Source organism: Gobius niger, assembly GCF_951799975.1.
Source record: "Gobius niger genome assembly, chromosome: 5".
In the NCBI taxonomy this organism is placed as follows: domain Eukaryota; kingdom Metazoa; phylum Chordata; class Actinopteri; order Gobiiformes; family Gobiidae; genus Gobius; species Gobius niger.
This window is the reverse complement of record NC_136856.1, coordinates 2754525-2781382: the sequence shown is the minus strand read 5'-3', so window position 1 is coordinate 2781382 and position 26858 is coordinate 2754525. Positions and strand designations below refer to the sequence as shown.

Sequence of the window (26858 nt, the reverse complement as noted above, 5' to 3'; positions counted from 1 at the left end):
CAGGGCTGGTTTTCTCTAGATGAGGTTTGTGTTCCACTCGTGTCACTTCAGTCGCTCCTACAGACTCCAAACTTTAGACTAAACAAGATTTTTTCAGAGGGATTTTTTTAATATCCAATTCCCAGCCTGATTGATTCTGCTTTGAACCCAAAAAACAAGGCAAAATTTGACCTCTTAACTCCCACCTGAACATGTTTTCTCCTGTTCTCCAAATTCTCCAAATCTAAAAGCTTCTTCAAAATAGCGCCAAAAAACGAGAAGAAAATGAGGATGTAAATTGACAAAAAGTGACAAAAATCCAGCAAAAATCCAGCAAAAAAATGCATCAAAAAAGTAACAAAAGTGCCATGAAAAAGTGACAATGGCAAAGAGGAGAGAATGCATTTGGTTTTGGCGGGTGGTAAGAAGTTAAAGATCATTTTGAAACAGAAGACAGGGAAGCGTTGCAGTAATAAATGTCTAAAAGAGTGAGACGTGTGCGAAAGCTTTTGTTCATTTTTGCAATAAAATAAAACCATTTTTCCATTTTTAGTAGTAAATGAAAGCTTCTTAAGGCGAGACACTGCAGGTGAAATGTAGAGTAGGGACGGCACGGTAACCGGTGTAGCGATAAACCTCAGGAAAAATGTTGACGATAATAATCACCGTCTTGTTTTAAAAAAAATACATTATCTCGGTGGATTACGGCGCCCGCGGTTTAGGCAAAGTGAGCCTCATGAGCCGCCGTCTCCTCTGCTGAAGTCGCCGCAGGCGCCTCTGTAGCTACAACCAAAACTAAACTTTCTGGAAGCTGGAATCGTGTCCGAGACGACAGCGCAGGATCAGCCTCAGAGACCGAGCCTGAAGTCTGGACATGTTTGTGTATTTTAAGAAGCTGAAGGACAGTTGATAGAGACAGTTTTCCTGTTTGTGGAACGTGCAGGAAAAAGTGTCTCTAAAGCAGCAAGACTTCGAACCTCTGACTCTCCTGCGTGACCGTCTCCCTCTATAGCAGTAAGCTAACGTTAGCGTGACCGTCTCCCTCTATAGCAGTAAGCTAACGTTAGCATGACCGTCTCCCACAGCTCTATAGCAGTAAGCTAACGTTAGCGTGACCGTCTCCCACAGCTCTATAGCAGTAAGCTAACGTTAGCGTGACCGTCTCCCACAGCTCTATAGCAGTAAGCTAACGTTAGCGTGACCGTCTCCCACAGCTCTATAGCAGTAAGCTAACGTTAGTGTGACCATCTCCTACAGCTCTATAGAAGTAAGCTAACGTTAGTGTGACCGTCTCCCACAGCTCTATAGCAGTAAACTAACGTTAGCGTGACCGTCTCCTACAGCTCTATAGCAGTAAGCTAACGTTAGCGTGACCGTCTCCCACAGCTCTATAGCAGTAAACTAACGTTAGCGTGACCGTCTCCTACAGCTCTATAGCAGTAAGCTAACGTTAGTGTGACCGTCTCCCACAGCTCTATAGCAGTAAGCTAACGTTAGCGTGACCGTCTCCTACAGCTCTATAGCAGTAAACTAACGTTAGCGCGACCGTCTCCTACAGCTCTATAGCAGTAAGCTAACGTTAGTGTGACCGTCTCCCACAGCTCTATAGCAGTAAGCTAACGTTAGTGTGACCGTCTCCCACAGCTCTATAGCAGTAAGCTAACGTTAGCGTGACCGTCTCCTACAGCTCTATAGCAGTAAACTAACGTTAGCGCGACCGTCTCCTACAGCTCTATAGCAGTAAGCTAACGTTAGTGTGACCGTCTCCCACAGCTCTATAGCAGTAAACTAACGTTAGCGTGACCGTCTCCTACAGCTCTATAGCAGTAAGCTAACGTTAGCGTGACCGTCTCCCACAGCTCTATAGCAGTAAGCTAACGTTAGCGTGACCGTCTCCCTCTATAGCAGTAAGCTAACGTTAGTGTGACCGTCTCCCACAGCTCTATAGCAGTAAGCTAACGTTAGTGTGACCGTCTCCCACAGCTCTATAGCAGTAAGCTAACGTTAGCGTGACCGTCTCCCACAGCTCTATAGCAGTAAGCTAACGTTAGTGTGACCATCTCCCACAGCTCTATAGCAGTAAGCTAACGTTAGTGTGACCGTTTCCCACAGCTCTATAGCAGTAAGCTAACGTTAGCGTGACCGTCTCCTACAGCTCTATAGCAGTAAGCTAACGTTAGCGTGACCGTCTCCCACAGCTCTATAGCAGTAAGCTAACGTTAGCGTGACCGTCTCCCACAGCTCTATAGCAGTAAGCTAACGTTAGCGTGACCGTCTCCCTCTATAGCAGTAAGCTAACGTTAGTGTGACCGTCTCCCACAGCTCTATAGCAGTAAGCTAACGTTAGCGTGACCGTCTCCTACAGCTCTATAGCAGTAAGCTAACGTTAGCGTGACCGTCTCCCACAGCTCTATAGCAGTAAGCTAACGTTAGCATGACCGTCTCCCACAGCTCTATAGCAGTAAGCTAACGTTAGCGTGACCGTCTCCCACAGCTCTATAGCAGTAAGCTAACGTTAGCGTGACCGTCTCCCTCTATAGCAGTAAGCTAACGTTAGTGTGACCATCTCCCTCTATAGCAGTAAGCTAACGTTAGTGTGACCGTCTCCCACAGCTCTATAGCAGTAAGCTAACGCTAGCGTGACCGTCTCCCACAGCTCTATAGCAGTAAGCTAACGTTAGTGTGACCGTCTCCCACAGCTCTATAGCAGTAAGCTAACGTTAGTGTGACCGTCTCCCACAGCTCTATAGCAGTAAGCTAACGTTAGCGTGACCATCTCCCACAGCTCTATAGCAGTAAGCTAACGTTAGCGTGACCGTCTCCCACGGCTCTATAGCAGTAAGCTAACGTTAGTGTGACCGTCTCCCTCTATAGCAGTAAGCTAACGTTAGTGTGACCGTCTCCCACAGCTCTATAGCAGTAAGCTAACGTTAGCGTGACCGTCTCCCACAGCTCTATAGCAGTAAGCTAACGTTAGCGTGACCGTCTCCCACAGCTCTATAGCAGTAAGCTAACGTTAGTGTGACCGTCTCCCACAGCTCTATAGCAGTAAGCTAACATTAGCGTGACCGTCTCCTACAGCTCTATAGCAGTAAGCTAACGTTAGCGTGACCGTCTCCCACAGCTCTATAGCAGTAAGCTAACGTTAGCGTGACCGTCTCCCACAGCTCTATAGCAGTAAGTTAACGTTAGCGTGACCGTCTCCCACAGCTCTATAGCAGTAAGCTAACGTTAGCGTGACCGTCTCCCACAGCTCTATAGCAGTAAGCTAACGTTAGCGTGACCGTCTCCCACAGCTCTATAGCAGTAAGCTAACGTTAGTGTGACCGTCTCCCACAGCTCTATAGCAGTAAGCTAACGTTAGCGAGACCGTCTCGCACAGCTCTATAGCAGTAACCTAACGTTAGCGTGACCGTCTCCTACAGCTCTATAGAAGTAAGCTAACGTTAGCGTGACCGTCTCCCACAGCTCTATAGCAGTAAGCTAACGTTAGCGTGACCGTCTCCTACAGCTCTATAGCAGTAAGCTAACGTTAGCATGACCGTCTCCCACAGCTCTATAGCAGTAAGCTAACGTTAGCGTGACCGTCTCCCACAGCTCTATAGCAGTAAGCTAACGTTAGCGTGACCGTCTCCCACAGCTCTAAAGCAGTAAGCTAACGTTAGCGTGACCGTCTCCCACAGCTCTATAGCAGTAAGCTAACGTTAGCGTGACCGTCTCCCACAGCTCTATAGCAGTAAGCTAACGTTAGCGTGACCGTCTCCTACAGCTCTATAGCAGTAAGCTAACGTTAGTGTGACCGTCTCCCACAGCTCTATAGCAGTAGGCTAACGTTAGCGTGACCGTCTCCCTCAGCTCTATAGCAGTAAGCTAACGTTAGCGTTTTAGCTGAAATGCTGATATGGGACTTTGGGCTGAGGGAGAATGTAACGAGTCGCCCCATAGTGCGGCTGCAGAGCCACCGCCAGCATAAGCCGTGTCCGGATACCTCCGCACAATGGCACAAACATTACGGGGCTCCCAGAGGCAGATTGCAATAGATTCACTCTCGCCGCAGTTTTATGAATTCAATAATGATGGCATTTTCCCAAATCTGCAAAGCGAAAGCTCACTGGAAGGACAACAACAATGTTCCTGATATAGACGGTTTACCTTCGTTTCTGACGCTATAATAGTTCTTCGACCACTGCGTGAAAAATCAATACTTTCACCTGCCGTGTCTCGCCTTAAGCTCGTGCATGACGGCACTTTCTGAGCGACAGTGCAGGATTTTAGAGGCAGTTGTGGTGAACAGGTCATTAGGACATGGAGGAACATGTAGGGGAGGAAAATACTTCATTTTAACATTTTTAAACTCTGTATAGTCCCTTTAAATACAATAAATATATGTTTTAAAAATATATTTATGGTTAAGTTATTTTTAGTATCAAATAAAATTGAGTGGAAAAACCTCTAACCAGTACTTTAACGATCCTTTTTTCCGTACCTGTGTATTTGTCATATAGAACCATGAAACAGATTAATAATGTTAATTTATTCCTTTTCCTTCCATTTCATGTCTTTCCATTTGTATCATTTGCTTGAGGTGAAACAACCAAGAAACGGCAAAGGGCAGGACATTTCGGTAACACTGTATAATAAGGGTACATGAATTCATGATGAATTCATCATGACTTAGTTCATTATGAATTCATGTGAGGTCATGATGATTCATGATGAAATACTCATGAATTCACACCATTAATTCAGGCAATGAACTCATTAATGATAATGATTAGTTCATCATGATCATGATGATTTTTTTGTTTGTGAAGAAACCAACCACACCACGGACCAAACTTTGTATAAACTTCCAACTAAAATGATCTCATGGTGAGTTCATCATGAGTTCATTCTGAATGAGCCGCTTAAAATGAAGCTTTAATAACTTAGAAGATACAGATACAGGAGAGCAAGAACACACAGAAGAGCTTGAATTAACCTTTTTTATTCATTTATGATGACACAACATTTTCGGGACTTGAGACTCCAAAAGACTTGACTTGACTTGGGACTTGCTGTTTGTGACTTAACTTGGACTTGAGGCCAATGACTCTCAGTGACTCGCTGTGACTTTATATTTATTACAGATTTTAGTGAAACTGTCGAAAGATCGGGATTCATTTCGTAAAAGCGGCGCATCTATGTTTACATTATGGTGATTAGCCTCATGCGGGTTCTTTACCCCTTAACCCCCGGTCGAACTGATCCCCCTTTAACCCCTTAACCCCCGGTCGAACCGATCCCCCTTTAACCCCTTAACCCCCGATCGAACCGATCCCCCTTTAACCCCTTAACCCCCGATCGAACCGATCCCCCTTTAACCCCTTAACCCCTGGTCGACCCGATTCCCCTTTAACCCCTTAACCCCCGGTCGAACTGATCCCCGTTTAACCCCTTAACCCCCGGTCGAACTGATCCCCGTTTAACCCCTGGTCGAACTGATCCCCCTTTAACCCCTTAACCCCCGGTCGAACTGATCCCCGTTTAACCCCTTAACCCCCGGTCGAACTGATCCCCGTTTAACCCCTGGTCGACCTGATCCCCCTTTAACCCCTTAACCCCCGGTCGACCCGATCCCCCTTTAACCCCTTCACCCCTGGTCGAACTGATCCCCCTTTAACCCCTTAACCCCCGGTCGAACTGATCCCCCTTTAACCCCTGGTCGAACTGATCCCCCTTTAACCCCTTAACCCCCGGTCGACCCGATCCCCCTTTAACCCCTTCACCCCCGGTCGAACTGATGCGCTACCGTGCTTTGTGTCGGCTCTCAGTCGTACAGGAGAAAGACGAAGGTTCTTCAGTCATCGTCTGTACTCGAGCTGAAGTGTTGACCGTTTCACCTCTCATCCAAAAGGCTTCGTCAGCAACTCTGAGCACAGCGCAGCCCACAGACCAGATCTTTATCCGATCGTCGGGCCGAGCTGAAACTTCAGTTACTGATGAAGCCTTTTGGATGAGAGGTGAAACATTCAACACTGTAACTAGAGCACAGAAGATGATTGAATTGTTCCACCTGACGGACCCTCTCACCAGAGAACCTACAGAACCATTGCTCCTGGAGCCTTGTAGAGACACTGTGATGGAAAGTGAAGGCACCATGCTGACACAGCTGAGATCAGCTTATCTGTCTGGTCTTTGTGCGTGACTGAGCTCACACACAAAGACCAAAGATGTTGCTAGCATGTAGCCTCTCCCAGCATATTCCTCTGGCCCCAAACGGCAGTGAAGCTGGAAGTGACCGAGCTCTTTCACGTTTTCTCTGTTTAAATACGGTTACGTGAGTAGTTACACGATCCAAGTCTAGTCACACAAAATTAAACACAAACAGTTTAATTTTGTGTGACTAGACTTGGATCGTGTAACTACTCACGTAACTGTTTTCAAAAAGGGAAAACGTCGGAAGAGCTCGGTGGCTTCTGACCTCACCGGCGTTTGGGGCCATAGAAATATGCTAAAGGCTAAATGCTAACAACGTCTCACAAAAAGACCAAAGACCAGACAGCTAAGCGTCGACGTCTAAGCTCAGGTAAGGACATTTCTCAGTGTGGGAAACGGTGGCCTGTTCCTTTTTATAAGCTGCTGCTACAATAATACCTCCTTCTCGTCCTCTCGAATTGCCTGTCCTTTGCGAGCCATTCCATCCTGTCCTGTTGGATCTTCTCTGTAACTTCCTTATTCACAGTTGTCAAAGCTCGGCCCTCTCCTGCCAGTGCATTCACTACAGCCACCCGGATGTTCTGGGTGTAGATTTCCACAGTTAGCTCCTCATGATCTTTCTGAATCCCCTGCTTGTCCAGCTGCAGGGCATTAACTCTTTCCCTGTAGTCACTGATTGCTTCTTGTAGAGGCATCTGCTGCTGCTTTAGTTTCTGTAAGTACACGATCCTCTCCCTCATGTATTTGTTTGTGTTGCTCATTGACTCCTCCTCCTTGGCCAGCCTCTTCATTCTCGCTGCCAGAACCTCCTTCTTCGTGACCTGTTCCTCCAGCGAGCCGATCTCTTCGTGTAAGCGACGGTTTTCCTCTCTCGAAACATCGGTTTTCTCCTGCTGCTCCTGCTCACGTGTCTCATCCACCATGTTAAGCTTCAGAAGTTGTTTTTCAAGAATTTGCTGTTCCTTGAGCAGTTTTTTGTTTCTCGCTTCCAGTTCAGCGCCGCCCTTGACAGTCGCTGTGTAACTATCTTCTTTTGCTTTGGCCTTTCTTATTTCACGCTTTAAATGAGCAGTTGTTTCCTCCATTGCGGCGTTGCTTTTCCTCATGTCGTCATCTGCACGGACCTTCTCCTCGTGCTTCGGTAAAAGCTTTATGTAGTTATCACATACCTTCTCATTCATCTTCAAACAGTTCTTCAATTCCTCGTTTTCTCTTTTCGCGACCTTTTCTTGTTCCCACAGCTCCGTGAGCCGGATCTTCAGATTGATGCCCTCACTCGATTTGATGAGCTTCTCCGTGATACTTTCCTCTATTTGTTTGTTTTCATTCTTCACGTTCTTGATTGCATTTTGTAACTCTTTATACCGATTGAAATCCTCTTGTTGGTGCAGGAGAGGGGTCAGCCTGTTTTCCTCAGCATTTAAAGCACTTCTACAGGCTTTCGCCGCCGCGAGCTCGTCCTGAAGCTGCTTTGCGTAAACCCTGTGCTCTTCCGACAGCCACTCTTCTCTCTCTTTGAGTTCAGAGACATGTTTTTGCTTGACGTCGACTTCCTGACGAATAGAGTCTCTTTCCGCTTCTAAGTCGAGGCAGTTTTGGGGTAGTTTCTTTTTAAGGTGGATTTGTTTGGTGATCTCTTCAGCTTCCTTGTCCAGAGCCTTCCCCTGCTCCGTGAGGACGCGTATCTCTCCTGTTAGCTCGTCGTGGCTTTGTTTCATGGCCGAGAGATCTTGCTGCATCTGTTTATTCGCCGTCTGTTTAACGCTTACGTTCTGTCGTAGGTTTTTGACCTTGTTTTGTAGATCGGCACAGTCCGCTGTTACGACGGCCTGTCCTGTCCGTCGGTGAGGTTCGTTTGGTCCTTGAGGGACCGTGGTGGATCTGTCGTCTTCGGCCATGTTCGTCTCCAGCTCCCGTGTGAACTGTTCTTTGAGGAACGTGTTCATAGATTTGAGCCTCTGAAGACGTTCCTCTGCGTCCCCCCGGAGATTATTCTTGATGGTGATGAAAATATGTCTGAATAACACATTTTCTTCTTCGCCTGCTGTGTATTTACTGGCCATGTTTACGCTTTAACTGTTAAGAGCACAGAATATGAATCGTTCGCGTCTGTGCACAGACTGACGTGTGTGTCTCTGAGATGACGTTAAGCTGACAAGAATATGATGTCATGCAATAGAACGCTGTTAACCAATCAAATTACAGGAATCGTTTCTAAGCAACAGGCAGGTATCTTTGGAATTGCCCATATATGGTCATGTTCTTAGCAGCAGATGGATTGGTCCATTACTTTGACAAACGCTGAATTATGAAAATATTTTTCTACTAAATAAAGATACAGAGACATAGAGAGTTTTATCTCTGTTTATCGTCTGCCAGAAAACGGCTCAAAGGGTGAAAAACTGTGATTCTCATGAGATGTTTACTTCCCCCTCGGCTTGGCCACGCCCCCTTTGCTGTCTGTATCTATGCTAACCAGGAAGTAAAAGTTAGATTTAGCTACGACAGCCATTTCAGTTAGCTTCATGCTACATTTGCGAACGTTTTTTTTGTGTGATCAATTTTTTTATTTTTTTATTTTTTTTATTTTATACAATTGTGTTACATTGCATTGGCATTTTGCACTTTTTTTGCATGTGTTACACTTTCATTTTTCCCCCACTTTTTTTTTTCCCCCACATCCCCATTTCCCTTAAGACTGTAAAGTTTGGAGTCTGTGGGAGCTTCTATAAGGGCTCAGGCTCTGCCCGAGTGCGGCTTCTCTCATTCAGAGAAAACCAGCCCTGAAGTTTTGTAGCGAGTGCTCATGCTCGGCCCGTTCTTCCACTTTTCCGCTCCAGCGTCTCGTAGGAGGAAAAACACCATATTTGGGTGAAAGCGTCATCACGGGGCCCCTTAGCAGGACACGTGGATGTCAAATCTGTCAATATTTATGAATGAAAACCCGCGAGAAAGACGGACTTTCTACGCGGCGCAGCAGCTACTTCCGGGTCGCCCCCACCTCGCAGACAAAACATCATAAAATAAACATCATCATTTTTATATCTGACATGAAAACTAGGATGTAAAGGGAGGAAAATAGATACAAATCTCTACTTCGACCACTGCGTGAAAAATCTATACTTTCACCTGCCGTGTCTCGCCTTAAATAACAAATGGCGTGTCTGTGGGAGACATTCTCACACAAAAGATACTTTTCTAATTTAAATACGGTTTTAAATTCCACATAAACATCACAAGACGACATAGTGCCACATTCTCCTCTCCATTTCTGTATAAACTGGTCCTTCAGGGTTCGTTCCACTTTGAGTTTCAGTCAGTTAACATTGGTGATTTTCAATAATCGAGCAGTCCTAAAAATATGTATCATTTATCAACATGATCTGGCGACCGCCCAAATTTCTCTGCCCCAGGTTGAGAACCACTGGTCTAATGTAAACCACTGTTCAAACCAATGAAAATATTACAGTAATTGGGAAAATATCAGACAACATAAAACGTAGCCTCCACATATTATTAAATCCATAAATAATTATTCATTAAAAAAAACATGATTTGATAGTGATCTGGTGCCATTTTAGAATGTGAAACTGGATAAAGCAAAATTGATGTAATCCAAGATTTAAATGAATTCATCTATTTTCCCCAATCCTCCTTTATTTACACTTCAGTGCGAGGCTAGCTTAGTTAGTTAGCGGTCGAGTCATGTGATCCGTGTCAGTGCTTTTGTTTGAACCACAGAGTGATTCGTTCTCAGTTCATACGAGTCACTCACAGGACTTCAGAGAGACGGACTCTGTTTGTACAGAAATACTCAGCCTCATTTACCATCAGTAATGCGAGCGGCATTTTACATTTTCATGTTTGATAAACATTTTATTAAAATCCTATAATCAGCAAAGACAATGTCCATAAACAGTGCATTGCTTCTCTTGCGATGTAACAGATCTATCATTTTATAAAACCGAGTTAGAGGCCTGTCTGCATCAGCTGTTGCCGACCATTCACCAAAACCTCCGGCCAAAATTGCGGAAGTAACAATAACAGCGATCGCTCGTATGTTCCAGAGGGTTCACCCGCAGAGGGTTCACCCGCAGAGGGTTCACCCGCAGAGGGTTCACCCGCAGAGGGTTCACCCGCAGAGGGTTCACCCGCAGAGGGTTCACCCGCAGAGGGTTTACCCGCAGAGGGTTCACCCGCAGAGGGTTCACCCGCAGAGGGTTCACCCGCAGAGGGTTCACCCGCAGAGGGTTTACCCGCAGAGGGTTTACCTGCAGAGGGGTATTGTTTTTTGTCAGATGGGGCAGAAGGAACAACTTTCTTCCACCCAGTTAGCGGCTCCGTGGGAGAACGAGGGTTAAGAGATGAGTGAAATTGATATCTCTATATGTAAGGATTAAACAACGAGGAGCCGTGCATTAGGTAAGAGATAATGTATAGAACGCTGGTCATTATTATTCGGCCATTTGCCAACTGAACACACACAACATAAACTTCGTACACTTTTATGAAGGTCGAAAGGTTTATTTAATGACTTCCGCGACAAATAGTTCCTAAAAGTTTGCGCGTTGCTCGGCACCGTTTTGCTAGGCTAGAAGCAGCAAGGCTAGTAGCTAGCCTAGCTACTTAGTTGAAGGCGCAGTTGGAGGAATGGTGGTGAATCTATGGGTAAGTTGAAAGTCAGACTCACGCTAACTTCACGAGCGATTCCCCAACTTCTCTCGCAGTGACGGGACAGAGATAGTGTCGCTACTACGTACGCACGGAGTGATATGAAAGCACCAACTCCGTTGCCATTGGCAGCGTCATTATTTTTCTCAGAGGTCTTTTATCAGAAAATAATGACCGGTAGAACGTTGGGAAATCCCATTCAAAACAATGGAGCTTCTACTTACGTTGTGAAGAGCCGTATAATAAGGTATTATAATTTATTATTTTTTCTCTCTTCACCTGCAGCGTCTCACCTTAACTGTATCAAATATCTGAAGTCTGAAGAATCACACAGTCATCAGGTGAAAACCGTGCAGCCCTAACAGCTAATGCTACGGGTTGGGCCTTTTTACATTAAACTCAATCATGGGTTTCCCCTTTGTTCCCCGTCACAATGCAGTCAGACAACTGTCCAGCCTCCACTTATCAGATTGTCAGAGGCAGCAGAGCAATCAGAGGCGCCTCACACCAACTACACTTCCTTTATCACACACATATCAGTCACTATTCGCTTTCTGTCTGGCCTCACCTTTCTGTGCGCCGGGTCCACGTGCCACTCCAGAGGTCGCGGAGGTTTGGGGTCAAACAGCGGCAGCGAAACCACAGCCAAACCGACCAGTCCCAGCACCACACAGAGCACCAGCAGCCGCCTGTGAACGAGACAGAAATACTTAGAAATACTTGTATACAGAAAGGGAACATTGTGTGAGTGGAGCTTCAGGAACACCTTCTACAAAACACAAGAAGAAAAAAGTAAATAACATCACAACTATCTGCAAATCAGCCTCGTTTAAAAAAAAAAGCACGATCCAAAAACTGTTAGTGGGACATATTTAATTGGCAAAAACAGAATATTTTGTCTGTAGCTTCAGGAAACACGTTCAACATACAGGAAATCAAACTGACATCATGCAGATGCAGTTGGCTCTCTGGTGAAGACACTTTGATATTAATAGACCGATATTAATGACTCTCTCCTCCATTTACATTAATCACTCCCTTTGATAGAGAATCCATGATTCAGCTCAGGACAGGAAACTCCCGAGAGGCGGGCTGAGCAGTGCTCCAGGGCCTGTTAATCAAAACTTCATAATTCCACAGAACAAAAACCAGGTTGGTTAATATATTTTTAGAAGAACATGCTCTTGGGCCCCTCCTGGAACCGCCACCTTAACGTGGTGAAGGGGTTCGTGCACCCAAATGATCCTGGAGCTCTGTTGTCAGGTCCCCTTATGAGAGACACACCATGAGGCTGTCCTTTCGTGGACCCACCACCTGCAGGAGGAGCCATGAGGGGCTGGTGTGATGTATACAGGCGGTAAGAAGTCAGAGTCTCTCAATGGGGGCTCCAGGGAGGCTCCACAGAGGCTCCAGGGAGGCTCCAGGGAGGCTCCAGGGAGGCTCCACAGAGGCTCCAGGGAGGCTCCAGGGAGGCTCCACAGAGACTCCAGGGAGGCTCCACAGAGGCTCCAGGGAGGCTCCAGGGAGGCTCCACAGAGACTCCAGGGAGGCTCCACAGAGACTCCAGGGAGGCTCCAGGGAGGCTCCAGGGAGGCTCCACGGAGGCTCCACAGAGGCTCCACAGAGGCTCCACGGAGGCTCCACGGAGGCTCCACAGAGGCTCCACAGAGGCTCCACAGAGGCTCCGGCTTAAGAAATCCAAATTCAAACAGATTTAAATAGGTTAAGTCCTTATCCAAATCCATGCTGTGATTACTCACTGCTAAAACAACACTGCTTTGGATTGCTGGCAGTGTGTCTTTAACACGACAAAGGCAAAACTAATCTGTGAATCTTTCATTTCTTACAGTTTGCAAACGTTCCATCAAACAAAAGGAGAATGGACACAACGGGCAACAGCCAAAACTCCAGCTTAATGTGATTTAGACTAATGCATTTAGTACTTTTTAAAGCCAGTTTAAACTCTAACATATCATGGTTTGTCCCGACCCCATGACTCAGCAGCTTCCAAAGACTTTACCTCAACTTGAAAACCTGTAACATCTTGTGTTTTTCCACCTCTTCTTGCCAGTTCCCATCAAGCACCTTCACAAAACCTTTCACAGTCCGTATAATCCCAAAGAACACTCCTTATGGTTTGTGGCAGTGTGTCTGTGCGATGTCACACAGGTGTCTGTGTGTTCTGCGTGACAGCTGCTGATCCAGCCCCGCCCTCCCTGCCCCGGGGGAAGGTTTGGATCCTTTTACTCTCGGGACTACAAAGCAACTACAAAGACCACACTCTAACGTTTACTATTTGTTTTTCTGCATATATGACTAAAACTTTGACTTAACCCCTTAACTCCCACCTGAACCGAGCACATTTTCTCCAGTTTGGCTTTACCCCAGTCCAAAAGCCTCTGGAAAAAAGCTGTGAAAATAGCAACAAAACTGAGACGAAAACAATGATGGAAATGTGACAAAAAAAGCGAGAAAACATTGACAAAAAAGTGACGAAAAATGTATGAAAAAGTGGCCAAAATGTCACAAGAAATTGACGAAAAATTGACAAAAAAATGACAAAAATGTGATAAAAATTTGACCAAAAAATTACAAAAATGTGACAAATTTTTTTATAAAAAATGTATTAAAAAGTGGGACAAGGCCTCGTGGAAGACCCAGGACACGGTGGTGGGACTATGTCTCCGAGCTGGCCTGGTGTTGCCTCGGGGTCCCCCCAGAACAGCTGGAGGAGGTGTGTGTGGATCGGGAAGTTTGGGCATCTCTGCTGAGACTGCTGCCCCCGCGACCCGGCCCCGGATAAAGCGGAAGAAAATGGATGGATGGATGGTATTAAAAAATGACGAAAAAATGACAAAAATGTGACAAAAAAATTAAAAAAAATTGACAAAAAATTACAAAAAAATGATGAAAAAACGACAAAAAAATGACAAAAAAGTTACAAAAATGAGTTGAATACCCAACAAAAAAATGATGGAAAAAAAATCTGATGACGTGGGAAAAAGATCCTCTCGGTTCAGGCGGGAGTTAAGAGGTTAAATAGGTGGATACTTTTGCCAATAGATAAAAACTAAATGGAAATGAAAAGAATGGAATTAAGGCTTTCAATGACAAATGCCAAAGAAACAAGTCTCGTTCTTTGTTCCTGTGGACTGAATGAGTGTCAGAGTTCGCTCACTAAAGCTATCGTTCCACATAGAGCGACCCGGCCACGCCACGATCTACGTGCACGAGCACACACGAGCACACAGCCCGAGGTCGGTCCCGAAGCCTATACCTGGTCAGACCGGTTTGGCCCTGGCCTTTGTTATGGAAAAGCTCGACAGTCGCCGCTGGTCACGGAGGTGTGTCCGAGACGTCCCCTGGAGATAAAGCGAGTCTGCAGGTAGTCTCGGTGAAAACAAACATGGTCTCAGAGAGGTCTACGTGGTCTCGATTGTTAGAGGAACAAGCTGTGCAGTCGTACTCTCTCTGTCGTAGCTCTGACTGTGGAGCTCAGACTCTTGTGTATCAGTCCAATGTCCCCGGGTCCCGCACTGATGGTAAATAAACTTCTCCTGTATAAGACATCCAGACTGCTGCCTGTTCTTCATCTGTCCTCTCCAACACCAGTGTTAATCCTCCAACATCAAGCAATTGTGTCGCTGTGGCAACGCTGTGAACACTATTTGTTGTCCTCAACCAGTGAGACGTTTCTCTGATAACCACCCCAATTGGAAAATAAAATTTATGGTGAACTTATTTATTGTTTTAGGTAAATTCCATATTCATAAAGTAAAATTTAGTAAAAACTATAGTTATCCCCTCCTTAAAGTATTCTTAACTGAAGTTGAAATGTATATAAGATCTCTAAACAAAGGTTGGAATAAGAACTCGATCAAAATATTAAACATATATAACAAACTATTTACATAATCTTTGCAGCAGCTCATATGTCATATGGGTTGGAGTTCTGCCCTAGAAGCTTCAGTTTAAGCTCACCCCCTCTATATGTGCTCAAGGTCCACTCGCTCTATGTGACACATAGATACAGACACATAGAAGGGGGCGTGGCCTCACCGAGGGGGAGAATAGAATCTTTCGGGAAACACAATTTTCCACTCTTTTTAGCCATTTTCTAGTGGAATATCAACTTATTTATCACACATAAATAAAGTCAAGTGTAAATCGGGCCCATATGGATATTTTGTCACAACAGATTGTTCAGTAGAAGTGAAAAAACGGCAGTTGTAGCTAGCGCTAGCTAACCGTTAGCATTAGCCCGATGCTAACATGTAGCATCATATTAGCATTCTCTGTTTTTTTAATGTATTTATGGGCTGTTGAACCACTTTGCTCCTCTCCATGTCTTTGTATCTTTATTCAGTAGAAACTATATTCATAATTCAGCATTTGTTAAAGTCGTTTTTGAATAATTCGAAAAAGTTGATATTTTTTCAAAATTGTTTTCCCTCTTAACTGTTTTCAAAGGTGACCATATATGGGCGATTCCAGAGATGCTGTCTTTATCTATATTCTTAAAACTATTTCATGCCTTTCTCCTCTTTTTGTCATTGTCTGTGTTGTCATTTTGCATTTATTTAATCTCTGTTTTGTTTTGTTTGTCTTATATTATTGTCTTGTCTCCTGTTGTTGAATTTTTTACCGTGAGTTTGTCTGGTTCTGTTTGTTACAGCAACGTGTTAGTCAATTTATGTTGAAAGACCTTGTGCCAGGTATCATCTCTGGCTGTTTTAAAATCAAAATAACAATAATTTTTTTTTTTTTAAAGACGTTTCTGTGACGTCCCTGCAAAGTCTCCGAGACCTGACGGACACAAAGGAGATCTCAGAATCGTCTCACAGGTTGAGGACAACAAATAGCATTCCCGACACAACTGCTTGAGCCCACGGAGACCACACGGAGACCACACGGAGACCACACGGAGACCACACGGAGACCACATGGAGACCACATGGAGACCACACGGAGACCTCTCAGAGACCACACGGAGACCTCTCAGAGACCACACGGAGACCACACGGAGACCACACGGAGACCACATGGAGACCTCTCAGAGACCATACGGAGACCACACGGAGACCACACGGAGACCACATGGAGACCACACGGAGACCATACGGAGACCACACGGAGACCACGCGGAGACCACGCGGAGACCACACGGAGACCACACGGAGACCACACGGAGACCATACGGAGACCACATGGAGACCATACGGAGACCACACGGAGACCACACGGAGACCATACGGAGACCACATGGAGACCACATGGAGACCTCTCAGAGACCATACGGAGACCACATGGAGACCACACGGAGACCACATGGAGACCACACGGAGACCACACGGAGACCATACGGAGACCACATGGAGACCATACGGAGACCACGCGGAGACCACGCGGAGACCACGCGGAGACCACACGGAGACCATACGGAGACCACGCGGAGACCACGCGGAGACCACACGGAGACCACACGGAGACCACATGGAGACCATACGGAGACCACACGGAGACCACGCGGAGACCACATGGAGACCATACGGAGACCACATGGAGACCACATGGAGACCACATGGAGACCTCTCAGAGACCATACGGAGACAACACGGAGACCATACGGAGACCACGCGGAGACCACACGGAGACCACGCGGAGACCACACGGAGACCACACGGAGACCACACGGAGACCATACGGAGACCACGCGGAGACCACGCGGAGACCACACGGAGACCACACGGAGACCACACGGAGACCACACGGAGACCACATGGAGACCTCTCAGAGACCACACGGAGACCACACGGAGACCACGCGGAGACCACACGGAGACCACACGGAGACCACACGGAGACCATACGGAGACCACGCGGAGACCACGCGGAGACCACACGGAGACCACACGGAGACCACACGGAGACCACACGGAGACCACATGGAGACCTCTCAGAGACCACACGGAGACCACACGGAGACCACATGGAGACCTCTCAGAGACCACACGGAGACCACACGGAGACCACACGGAGACCACATGGAGACCACACGGAGACCACATGGAGACCACACGGAGACCACACGGAGACCACATGGAGACCACACGGAGACCACACGGAGACCACATGGAGACCTCTCAGAGACCACACGGAGACCACACGGAGACCACACGGAGACCACACGGAGACCACACGGAGACCACACGGAGACCACACGGAGACCACACGGAGACCACATGGAGACCTCTCAGAGACCATACGGAGACCACACGGAGACCACGCGGAGACCACATGGAGACCACACGGAGACCACATGGAGACCACACGGAGACCACACGGAGACCATACGGAGACCACACGGAGACCACGCGGAGACCACGCGGAGACCACACGGAGACCACATGGAGACCACAGAGACCACATGGAGACCACATGGAGACCACATGGAGACCACATGGAGACCACACGGAGACCACACGGAGACCATACGGAGACCACGCGGAGACCACGCGGAGACCACACGGAGACCACACGGAGACCACACGGAGACCACATGGAGACCACAGAGACCACATGGAGACCACATGGAGACCACACAGAGACCACACGGAGACCACACGGAGACCACACGGAGACCACATGGAGACCACACGGAGACCACACGGAGACCACATGGAGACCTCTCAGAGACCACACGGAGACCACACGGAGACCACACGGAGACCACACGGAGACCACACGGAGACCACATGGAGACCACATGGAGACTTGAAGAGCGACACGTGGGCCTTGTGTGCATGAGTGCAAGCGTTGTATTATTAAACTGGTGTGTTTGCTCTCGCTGATCGCAGGGAGTGGCTGCGTCGCCTTTCCCTCAGTTTACTTTATAACATCTTTGCTTTTGTTCAGTTTATGCGACAAAAGCCCGGCGCGCCTCACACAACCAGGAGAGAAAACACAAACCAAAGCACTGCGCCTGCATCTGAACCAGGGCGAAAGGCGTCAAACATCGCGGTTCATAAAAGACCTCGTTCATTCCTTCCTTGTGTGATCATGTGGTTTCAGCTTCAGGTCCATTTGAAACCACAGGCCAATCCATTATCTGGCATTGAATAACTCACTGAAGTGCATTGTGATGGATAATGGCTATATGGATATACGGGCCAAGATTTGTAGACAGTGGCTTTCATCACATGTAATCAGTTTCAGGGTTTACACAGGCAGCAGCAAGTCGAATGTGATGCTTTTTGATGCCACAAATGCAAAAAACAACAACATTTAACCTCTTTACACCCGCCTTAACCAAGCACAATTCCCCCGGTTTGGCTTTATCCAAATCTAAAAGCTTAAAGGCCAGTATAATGCCTCATTTAAAGGTGAAGACTTGCACAACTGATCGAAGATTTCTCCTCTCGTTATTGCTGCGCTGCCACTTTTTGGGCGTATTTTTATCCCTTTTTTTATGCTTTTTTGTTTCTTTTTTCGTCATTTTTCTGATGCTTTTCTGGCACGTTTTTGGGTCTCTATTTTGACGGGTTTTATGCGGGTTTGTAAAGCATTTGTAGCGTTTGTGTAGCACTTTTATGGGTTTTTTTGCACTTCTGTCACTTTGTCGTTCTTTTCTTGTGTTTTTATCCTGGTTTTCGTCTCGTTTTTGTTGCTATTTTAAAGCCAAACTGGAGAAACTGCTTGGTTCAGGTGAGGGTCATGAGGTTCATGCCCCGCAGAAACACTGGTGAACTTGTGTCCAGGCAGCTTAAATGTAGCTGTGATTTTGGATCTTTCACTATAACCATACCAGAGATGAGACGATGGGAATGAGTCGGTAAAACTCGAGCATGTTCTGACCATGTGCATGTGGAACCTGCAGCTCTGAAAGCTCTGGCTTTTGGAATTATGAAAATGCTGCAGTTTTTGCATACAACGAGCTCACGTTTCGTAGCTTCACCACACGAACGTTCTAAACGCACAATAAAATATGTCTCATCTGCCCCAGGACATGAAAGTGTGTGTTTCACAGGTTAATTCAAGCAGAATTAAAACCAATGTTAACATCAGAGTACACAATGCTGTGGTTTTCCTCGTTCTTCGATCTTTCAGCAGTTTATCAACACTTGTGCTGTAACTAGGGCTCGTTATCGTATTGATATCGAGATATGAACATCCAAAACATTCAAATCAAAAAACAAGACATAAACTATATATATTTTCATCAATAAAACTGCACTGAAAAATGTTTTCACCTGACCCATAGTTATATCGTATCGTATCAATATCGAGATATCTGGCATGAATATCGAGTTATGAAATTTTGTCCATATCATTCAGCCCTAGCCTGAAAGATTTTGGAAATCTATCATATTGCAATTTTTCTAGAGTTATTAGAGTGGTCATACCGCCTTTGCGATGCCCAATCCCGTCAGACCTTGGAAGCTAAGCAGGGAAGGGCCTGGTCGGTACTTGGATGGGAGACCGTTTAGTAACACCAGGAAGCCTAGCGAATGTAGTGTGTCAGTGAGTGGTTGGTGGTGGTCGGAGGGGCCGATGGCGCAGACTGGTTGCCTCGCTTCCGTCAGTCTACCCCAGGGCAGCTGTGGCTACAATAGTAGCTTACCACCACCGAGTATGGAGTGAATGAATAATGCAATGTAAAGCGTCTTTGAGTGTCCAGAAAAGCGCTATATAAAACGAATGCATTATTATTATTATTATTACTGTTGGAGGATTAACAATGGTGTTGGAGAGGACAGATGGAGAATAGCATCAGTCTGGATGTCTTACACAGGAGATGTTTATTTACCATCAGTGGGACCCGGAGACATGAACTCGACACATTGTGCTGATCCTAAGTCTGTCTGTGCTCCCCCAGAAAAGGATAAATCCCCTCAGAGCGTCAGACTAATACACAAGAGTCTGAGCTCCACAGTCAGGGCTGTGACAGAGACAGTACGACTGCACAGCCTGACCCAGTGTGATAAATGGCGATTTAATGATACCCTGTAAAAACTACAGGCAGCATTAAAGCTACATGACATAACCCATCCCTGATGCCGTTGCAGAAGTTGACTGTTGAAAGTCCCCGCATGGGCAGAACAAGAAGATCCTGTACAGAGTTTTGCTCTGAGGCTGTTACAGAAAAATGCCTGGAATGACAAAGCAGTTTCCAGCAGAGTGAGCGGAGGTGCAGAGGCAGACCATGATATTACCTAGATTATGATTAGCGACTTCTTATGCTGCATTTTTCAACTCCCAAATATTAATCATTAAACAAAAACTTGTGGCTTTTGTAAAATTATTTCTTGTTTTTATTTTTTTTTTACATATTCTCACAATCTCATGACTCGCCATATATTTGCCCTGCAGCGGATCAGTGACCTCACATTCAAGATGAAAAAGTCTCTACATTTAGTTACTATTGTTTGAATGCATGGGCGCTTTAGTACGGTGCACAAATCTTCAGCAGGGGCGTAGGAAGGGTACCAAGGGGCCCCAAGCAAGAATGTCCGTCGGGGCCGTCTGGTGGCCACTCGGCGTACTGCGCACTGGGAGAGAGGACGTCTCGTGGCAGGAGTTGGTCACCTGACAACTCATACCTGTTCGCTCCACAGCTCCACACCCTCATGTTCTCCTTCGGGACGTCCTGGCTGAGACGGACCACGGGCGCTGCTCCTCCTCTTTCCCTCAGAGTGCCCCCGGACCTGCACAAGAACGGACCCGTTCAGTCGACATACTGAGAGCTTAATCATTAGCCACCTCGGGAAACACAACGGATCAAGAAAGATTGTGAAATGGGTCATTTTAACAAGGGGGTCGTAAAGAATCTACCCATTAGCAATTATTATTATTATTATGATCATACGCAAACTGGGGGCCGTAAGTTACACAAGGCAAGGCTCATACATGAACATTGGCTTGGAGACGTGCCCTCGAGCTGAATAGATCTTTTGTGTTAAGACTGAAATATGAATTGCTCAACAAATACCAGAGTCACACACACATCAGAGCATGTTTGTGGAGGATTAATCTACAGGGTCAGCAGGTCACAATGCCGTTAATCTAGCAATACTTTTAATGGTAGCTGTTTCCTTCTGTTTCCGGGTCTATTTGATCTTGAACTTGGGCCTGGTGGTAGTTCAAAGGTCAAATCTCTCATCTATATTTTACTCTGAACTGCTGGTGGACATTTGGAGAGACGGGGCAATCCTGTCACATGTGTGCACAGTAGGTCTGCACAATATATCGCCAAAAAATATCGTATCGCGATATTAAGAGATGCAATATCTGTATCGCGAGAAGGAACAATGTATCGCAACATCACTAAAGTCTGACTGAGATCGACACAAACAATGCACAGAATATATAAATGTGTAAAGTTAAGTTCATTATTTAGTTTTGTTGTGGTGCTGATGTGTTTTTTAAGTCTTGTTATGACACATTTTGTGTGTTATTAGAATGCAACCAGGGATGGGAACAATAATATTGTTTAGCGCGATAAAAAAAAGTGCTGTCATGTAAACATGTACTAATATACTTATAAATAGGGCTGTGCAATTAATCGATATGCGATTACGATTTCGATTATCACACTAAACGATTAAAAAATTAGCATAATCGGAAAAAACGTTTTTTTTTTTCTTGCATTATTTGACGGCGCTGGGATTATTTTCCCTTCGCTTTTCACCTGCCATGGCTCATGCTTTTGCCTGACATAAAAACAAACGGCGCTGTGTGATGATGTCATCAGGCCGCGCTGCTCAGTTTGCTTGCGCAGGTGTGAGGGCCGGCCAGCAGGGGGCAGGTGTGAAACACAGACCTCTCCTTAATCGAAGCAAACTTGAAATCATTTGTACTTTTATGACTGTTCAGAAAACAGAAATACTAGTCAGCATAGTTTTCTTTATTAATAAATATATAAATAAAACAAAGACTTTTTCTTAACCCCTTAACTCCCAACTGAACCGAGCACATTTTTCACGTGACAAGAAATTGACAAAAATGTGACGAAAAAATTACAAAAATGTTACAAAAATGAGTTGAAAACCCAACAAAAAAATGATGGAAAAAAATCTGATGGCGTGAGGAAAAAGATCTCTCGGTTCAGGCGGGAGTTAAGAGGTTAAAGGCAACAAATAATCGTTTGAATAATCGTGATTTCAACTACGACAAAAATAATCGTGATTATCATTTTTTCAATAATCGAGCAGCCCTACATATAAACACTGTAGTGATTCTCATTAAAACATGTGGACACCACAGTGTGACTCAACAGCGAACAGTTGTTCCACTTCTTTTATTGCATTATTCTGTTCTCTTAGCTAACAGCCACAAACATGGCGGATCTCCATGGTAACAGTTGATTTTCCCGAACCCTCTACCGCGACAGGCGCTGAATAAAGTGACTTAAACAAATACTGAACCACAAAGTACAAACGCAATTTACATCCCAAAGTCATCATGATGTGGGGAGTGCCGGGGAAGTGAGAATACGGGACCAAATAAAACATAAATAACATCGACTCCATTAAGAAAAAAAACTTTACTTTCTAATTTATGAGGCATATTATTGTAAATGTTCTTTAAAGCATCTAAATTGATAAACGCTGTGATGAAAGCGATTTATAAATGATAAAAACTAAGCTAAACAAAAACAGGCTTCAGGGTCAACCAAACGCAGGCCAATAATTATAAATAACGACGTAAAAAGATTTTCTTGCGTGCATTTAGCTAACGGGCTGGATAAACCGTATCATTTTGCGGTAGAAACACAAATAAAGCGTTATTTTCAGCGGGTTTAATGAAGCGTAGCAGACACCGTTATGAATCTGCAGCTGCGGAGAGAAAAGACCCCAAACCCCCGTCTTTATCCCGGACTATCTCCCCCAGAACAACCCGTTTGTGACCCTTTAAAAGCGTAACAAAGTGGCTTACCTTCCCATGTGTCGTGGAGCTCCATGTCCGCCGCGTTAGACGTGAAAACTGGGGGTAAATTGTGTTTGGTGCAAAGCTATGTGACCGGAGGGGTGTGAGGAGAGTCCCAGGAAACCGCACTTCCGGTCTGTCACAATAAAAGACTCCCCCCGAAACACGCCCACTCTTTCAAACTAAAGCTGGCTGCCTGGTCCATTCAGGAAAGCAATGAATAAAATTAAATAAAATAAATAAATTAAATACAATAAAATATACAAATTACATTAAATTAAATTTAATTAATTAATTAAATAAATAAATTGAAACAAAGAAAGAAATTAAATCAATAACATTAAATGAATAAAATTATATAAGTAAAATTAAATAAGTAAAATGAAAAAAATAAAATGAAATAAATAAATAAAATACAATAAATACAATAAAATTAATAAACTAAATAAAATGGATAAAGTAAACACAATTAAATAAATTAATGAATTAAATAAATACAATTAAACAAATAAAATTAACAAAATTAATAAAATTAATAAATTAAATAAACAAATGAATTAAATAAATACAATTAAATAAATACAATTAAATAAATACAATAAAATTAATACAATTAAATTAATTAATTAAATGAATTCATAAAATTCTTTTTGACAGTCTATGTGAAAGCGTTATTTATTTGATTAATGGCAAAATAATTCGTTAAACTCTTAACCCCCACATGAACCGAGAACTTTTTTTTTCACAGTTTGGCTTTACCCAAATCTAAAGCTTCTTGAAAACAGTGTCAAAATAGTGAAGAAGAAACAACAAAAAAACCCGATAAAAACGTAACAAAAAAGTGTTCTTCCACACTGAGATATGTTCTCACCTGAGCTAAGACGAGTTGATGTGTACCTGTCTGGTCTTCACGCGTGTCCTTAGTCACCCACAAAGACTAAAGATGTTGTTAGCATTTGGCCTCTCCCAGTGTATTCCTATGGCTCCAAACAGGGGTGAAGTTGGAAGCGACCAAGCTCTTCCACGGACACACAGACCAGACAGGTACGGATCAACTCGTCTAACATATCTCAGTATGGAAAATCGGTGGCCAATTCATTTTATAATCACTGCTGCCACCTCAGGTCTTACGCGTAACTGCAGCTTCTATATTAAGCTCGCGCATGACGGACCTTCTTTCTGAGTGACAGTGCAGGATTTTAGAGGCAGTTGTGGTGAACAGGTCTGAGCTCATGGCTGGAACATGTACGGGAGGAAAACACTGCATTTTAACATTTTAAACTCCGTATAGTCCCTTTAAGATTTGGGTAAAGCTGAACTGGAGAAAATGAGCTCGGTAAAGGCTGGGATTAAGAGGGTAAAAGTATTCTGGAACATGTGGTTCTGGAGAAATTAGCTCTAAAAACAAGTTGTCTCGCTCATTTTACCCCGACTTAAGGGGAGACACTACAGGCAAAACTAAATTTTTTCAGTTTTCAGGTTTGGGGCCAAATTGGTCTCTGAACATATAAGCTTTCACCCGGAAACAGAAAATATACCTAATCTTCACAAAAACATGTTTAAATATTGCGCTGATACAATGTTCCCCCATAGACTTATATGGGAGAACACAATTTCAAGGGCCTTTTTCTCAAAACACATTTTTCTGTCATTGTGGCGACACTATGTCCACATCAGTCGGACCTAAAGACTTCACATTTTCCAGCCTTGGACTGAACAATATTTGGAAGATTTTTTCAGAGGGATTTCTTATTATTTAACCCCTAGCCCTATTTATTGAGTTTTGAATGTCAAAAAATAAGGCGAAAACTAAATTTTTCCACTAAAAAACAGCTTATTTTAAAACTAAAAAAGAAATCCAAAATTCCCTCTGACAAAGTCTTGGTGACTCATTTATCAATAAAATGAAACTATATGAATGTAGCTCTATCCATTATTCAGATTTCGTCGCCGAAAAGATGGGAAATTTGGGGCATTTTTAGGCATAAAACACCGTGTTCTTATATGAAAAGATAAAATGACAAAACTTGCAATGTATTTTTTTTCTCACATTTAATAATACATCAGACTTGTGTATAGCGCTTTTTTGGACACTCAAAGACGCTTTCAATGAGGGATAAAACAAAACAAAAAGGGGGGTTTATGCCAGTAATCTACAGAAAAAGTTTCTATATTCTATATTTCGATATCTGTAAATTTCAATTTTTTTCCCTATTCACCTGCAGTGTCTCGTCTTAAACCCCTAAAAAAAAAAATTATTTCACTGTTTTTAATACAAAAGAATGTTTATTATTCCTGTTCATATCCAGGTTATGAAATCCTGACCCGAGAAATGAACAAGGAAAATGTAGTATTTCCAAAAAGCGATGGTAGTTCACCTTAACGCGCCTCCCCCTAATTTTATTTATTGTCTTTTCTTCACAAAGCGCCTGAGAGTAAAACCATTTGGAGCAACATTAAAAAAAAAACATGAAATGGGTTGATAATGTCGAATTTATTTACGGAAAATATCTTTACAAAATATAGCACATTAACGCACCTATTGCTAAAACAACCAGATGCATTATATTAGACATTCAAAACAATGATACAGTAAAACAGCCATTTTAGCTCGACTCTTTTTTACACATAGATCTTTCCAAACCTCTCAAATGATTTTAGAAAATAACCGAGTCTGAAGAGGAAACCAGGGCAGATAAATAGTACAGACCCACTGTTCAGGAAGTGAAATAGTTATTTATTGAAGAGGTTGTTTGAGTTCGAAGAGTCCAGTTCCTCCTTTAACGACTTTCCCGACGACGAGGCAGGCGGACGGCGACTCCAGCTGATCCCGCGCTCCTAAAAACGGGAGAAACCAAACAGGGTTTAAACGGGCAGAAGCAAGACACATTTAACGCCATTTTAACCTTGTGTGTGATGTGACAAAAAGTGAGAAAACTTTGACAAAAAAGTGATGAAAAAATGTGACAAAAAATGGACAAAAAATGTGACAAAAATGTGACAAAAAAAGACAAAAAATTGACTAAAAAAAGACAAAAAATGTATTAAAAAAAGACAAAAAATGTGACAAAAAATTGATTAAAAAAAAGACAATAAATGTGACAAAAATATGACAAAAAAATGATTTTAAAAAAATGACAAAAAAGTTACAAAATGAGTTGAATACCCCCCCCGCCAAAAAAGACGGAAACAAATCTGATGACGTGAGGAAAAAGATCCATTTAGATGAGTTTTGTAGATCTTAGCTGTGAAATGAGGTGTTGCACTGGCCTACAGGATTTGGGTAAAGCTGACCTGGTCAACAGGTTAATCTACTTGAAAATATTAAAGGGGGGGTATTATGCAAAATTGACTTTTTCAAGCTTTCCATCATGTTATGATGTCACTCCCTCATTAAAAACATGCCTGAAGTGTTGCTTTGGCACATTCACGTATTTTTGAGTAATCTGTAAAAACTCTGATGGCGGCCATTTTAGGGATAGGTTTGCCTGAGTCCTCCTAGGAACGCCCCCACCTCCTGGAGACGCCTCCCAGCTTTCGTCACCAGCCGAGTAACCAACCACTGCTCCTCAGCAGAACCCCCTCCCCACTGATGCCACAGACAGCGTGTGGAGGGGGCGTGTCTAAAGGCTCAGAGGTTCTTAAAGAGACAGAGGCCTATTTCAAGACATTCACTACAGCCATTTTGAGAGAGACATTTTATACAAGGCAGTTATTCTAATTTACTGCATTTACAGACCAACAGAAGGTTTGTCATCATTGTAGTGTGATATAGACTGGTGCTATGGGACTGAACGCTGTATTGATTAGACGCTGAAGCTGAAAAACCCTGAGGCTAATTACCAAATGTAAACATAGATGCGCCGCTTTTACTCAATGAATCCTGATCTTTCAACAGCTTCACTCAAATAAATAATAACTATAAAGTCACAGAGAGTCATTGGTCACAAACAGCAAGTCCCAAGTCCAGTCTTTTTAGAGCAAGTCTGTGTGGTGAAAATCACGAGGGCCGAACCACTGAAGCCCAAAGTAAAGGACAATTTTCTGCAAATGCCAGTGTTTTACATTATACGAGATGTTTTGCCT

At 44.1% G+C, this 26858-nt stretch overlaps 2 protein-coding genes across 3 annotated transcripts in view; both read right to left on the bottom strand.

Moving 5' to 3' along the window:
• st3gal5 (ST3 beta-galactoside alpha-2,3-sialyltransferase 5) overlaps positions 1–22899 on the bottom strand; it is a 31400-nt gene extending 8501 nt beyond the window's left edge. Inside the window, exons 1-3 of the mRNA XM_079556255.1 lie at positions 22782–22899; positions 20447–20551; positions 11417–11537 (exon numbers count right to left, since the gene is read on the bottom strand). Of these exons, the coding sequence (XP_079412381.1) occupies positions 11417–11537; positions 20447–20551; positions 22782–22789 (234 nt within the window). The 5' untranslated portion in view covers positions 22790–22899. The remainder of the gene's footprint in view (positions 1–11416; positions 11538–20446; positions 20552–22781) is intronic.
• Positions 22900–25487: 2588 nt separating this feature from the next.
• Positions 25488–26858, bottom strand: part of polr1a (RNA polymerase I subunit A) — a 60016-nt gene continuing 58645 nt past the window's right edge. For both annotated transcript variants that reach the window (XM_079556164.1, XM_079556165.1), the window contains exon 37: positions 25488–25610. In XM_079556164.1, the coding sequence (XP_079412290.1) occupies positions 25510–25610 (101 nt within the window). In that variant the 3' untranslated portion in view covers positions 25488–25509. The remainder of the gene's footprint in view (positions 25611–26858) is intronic.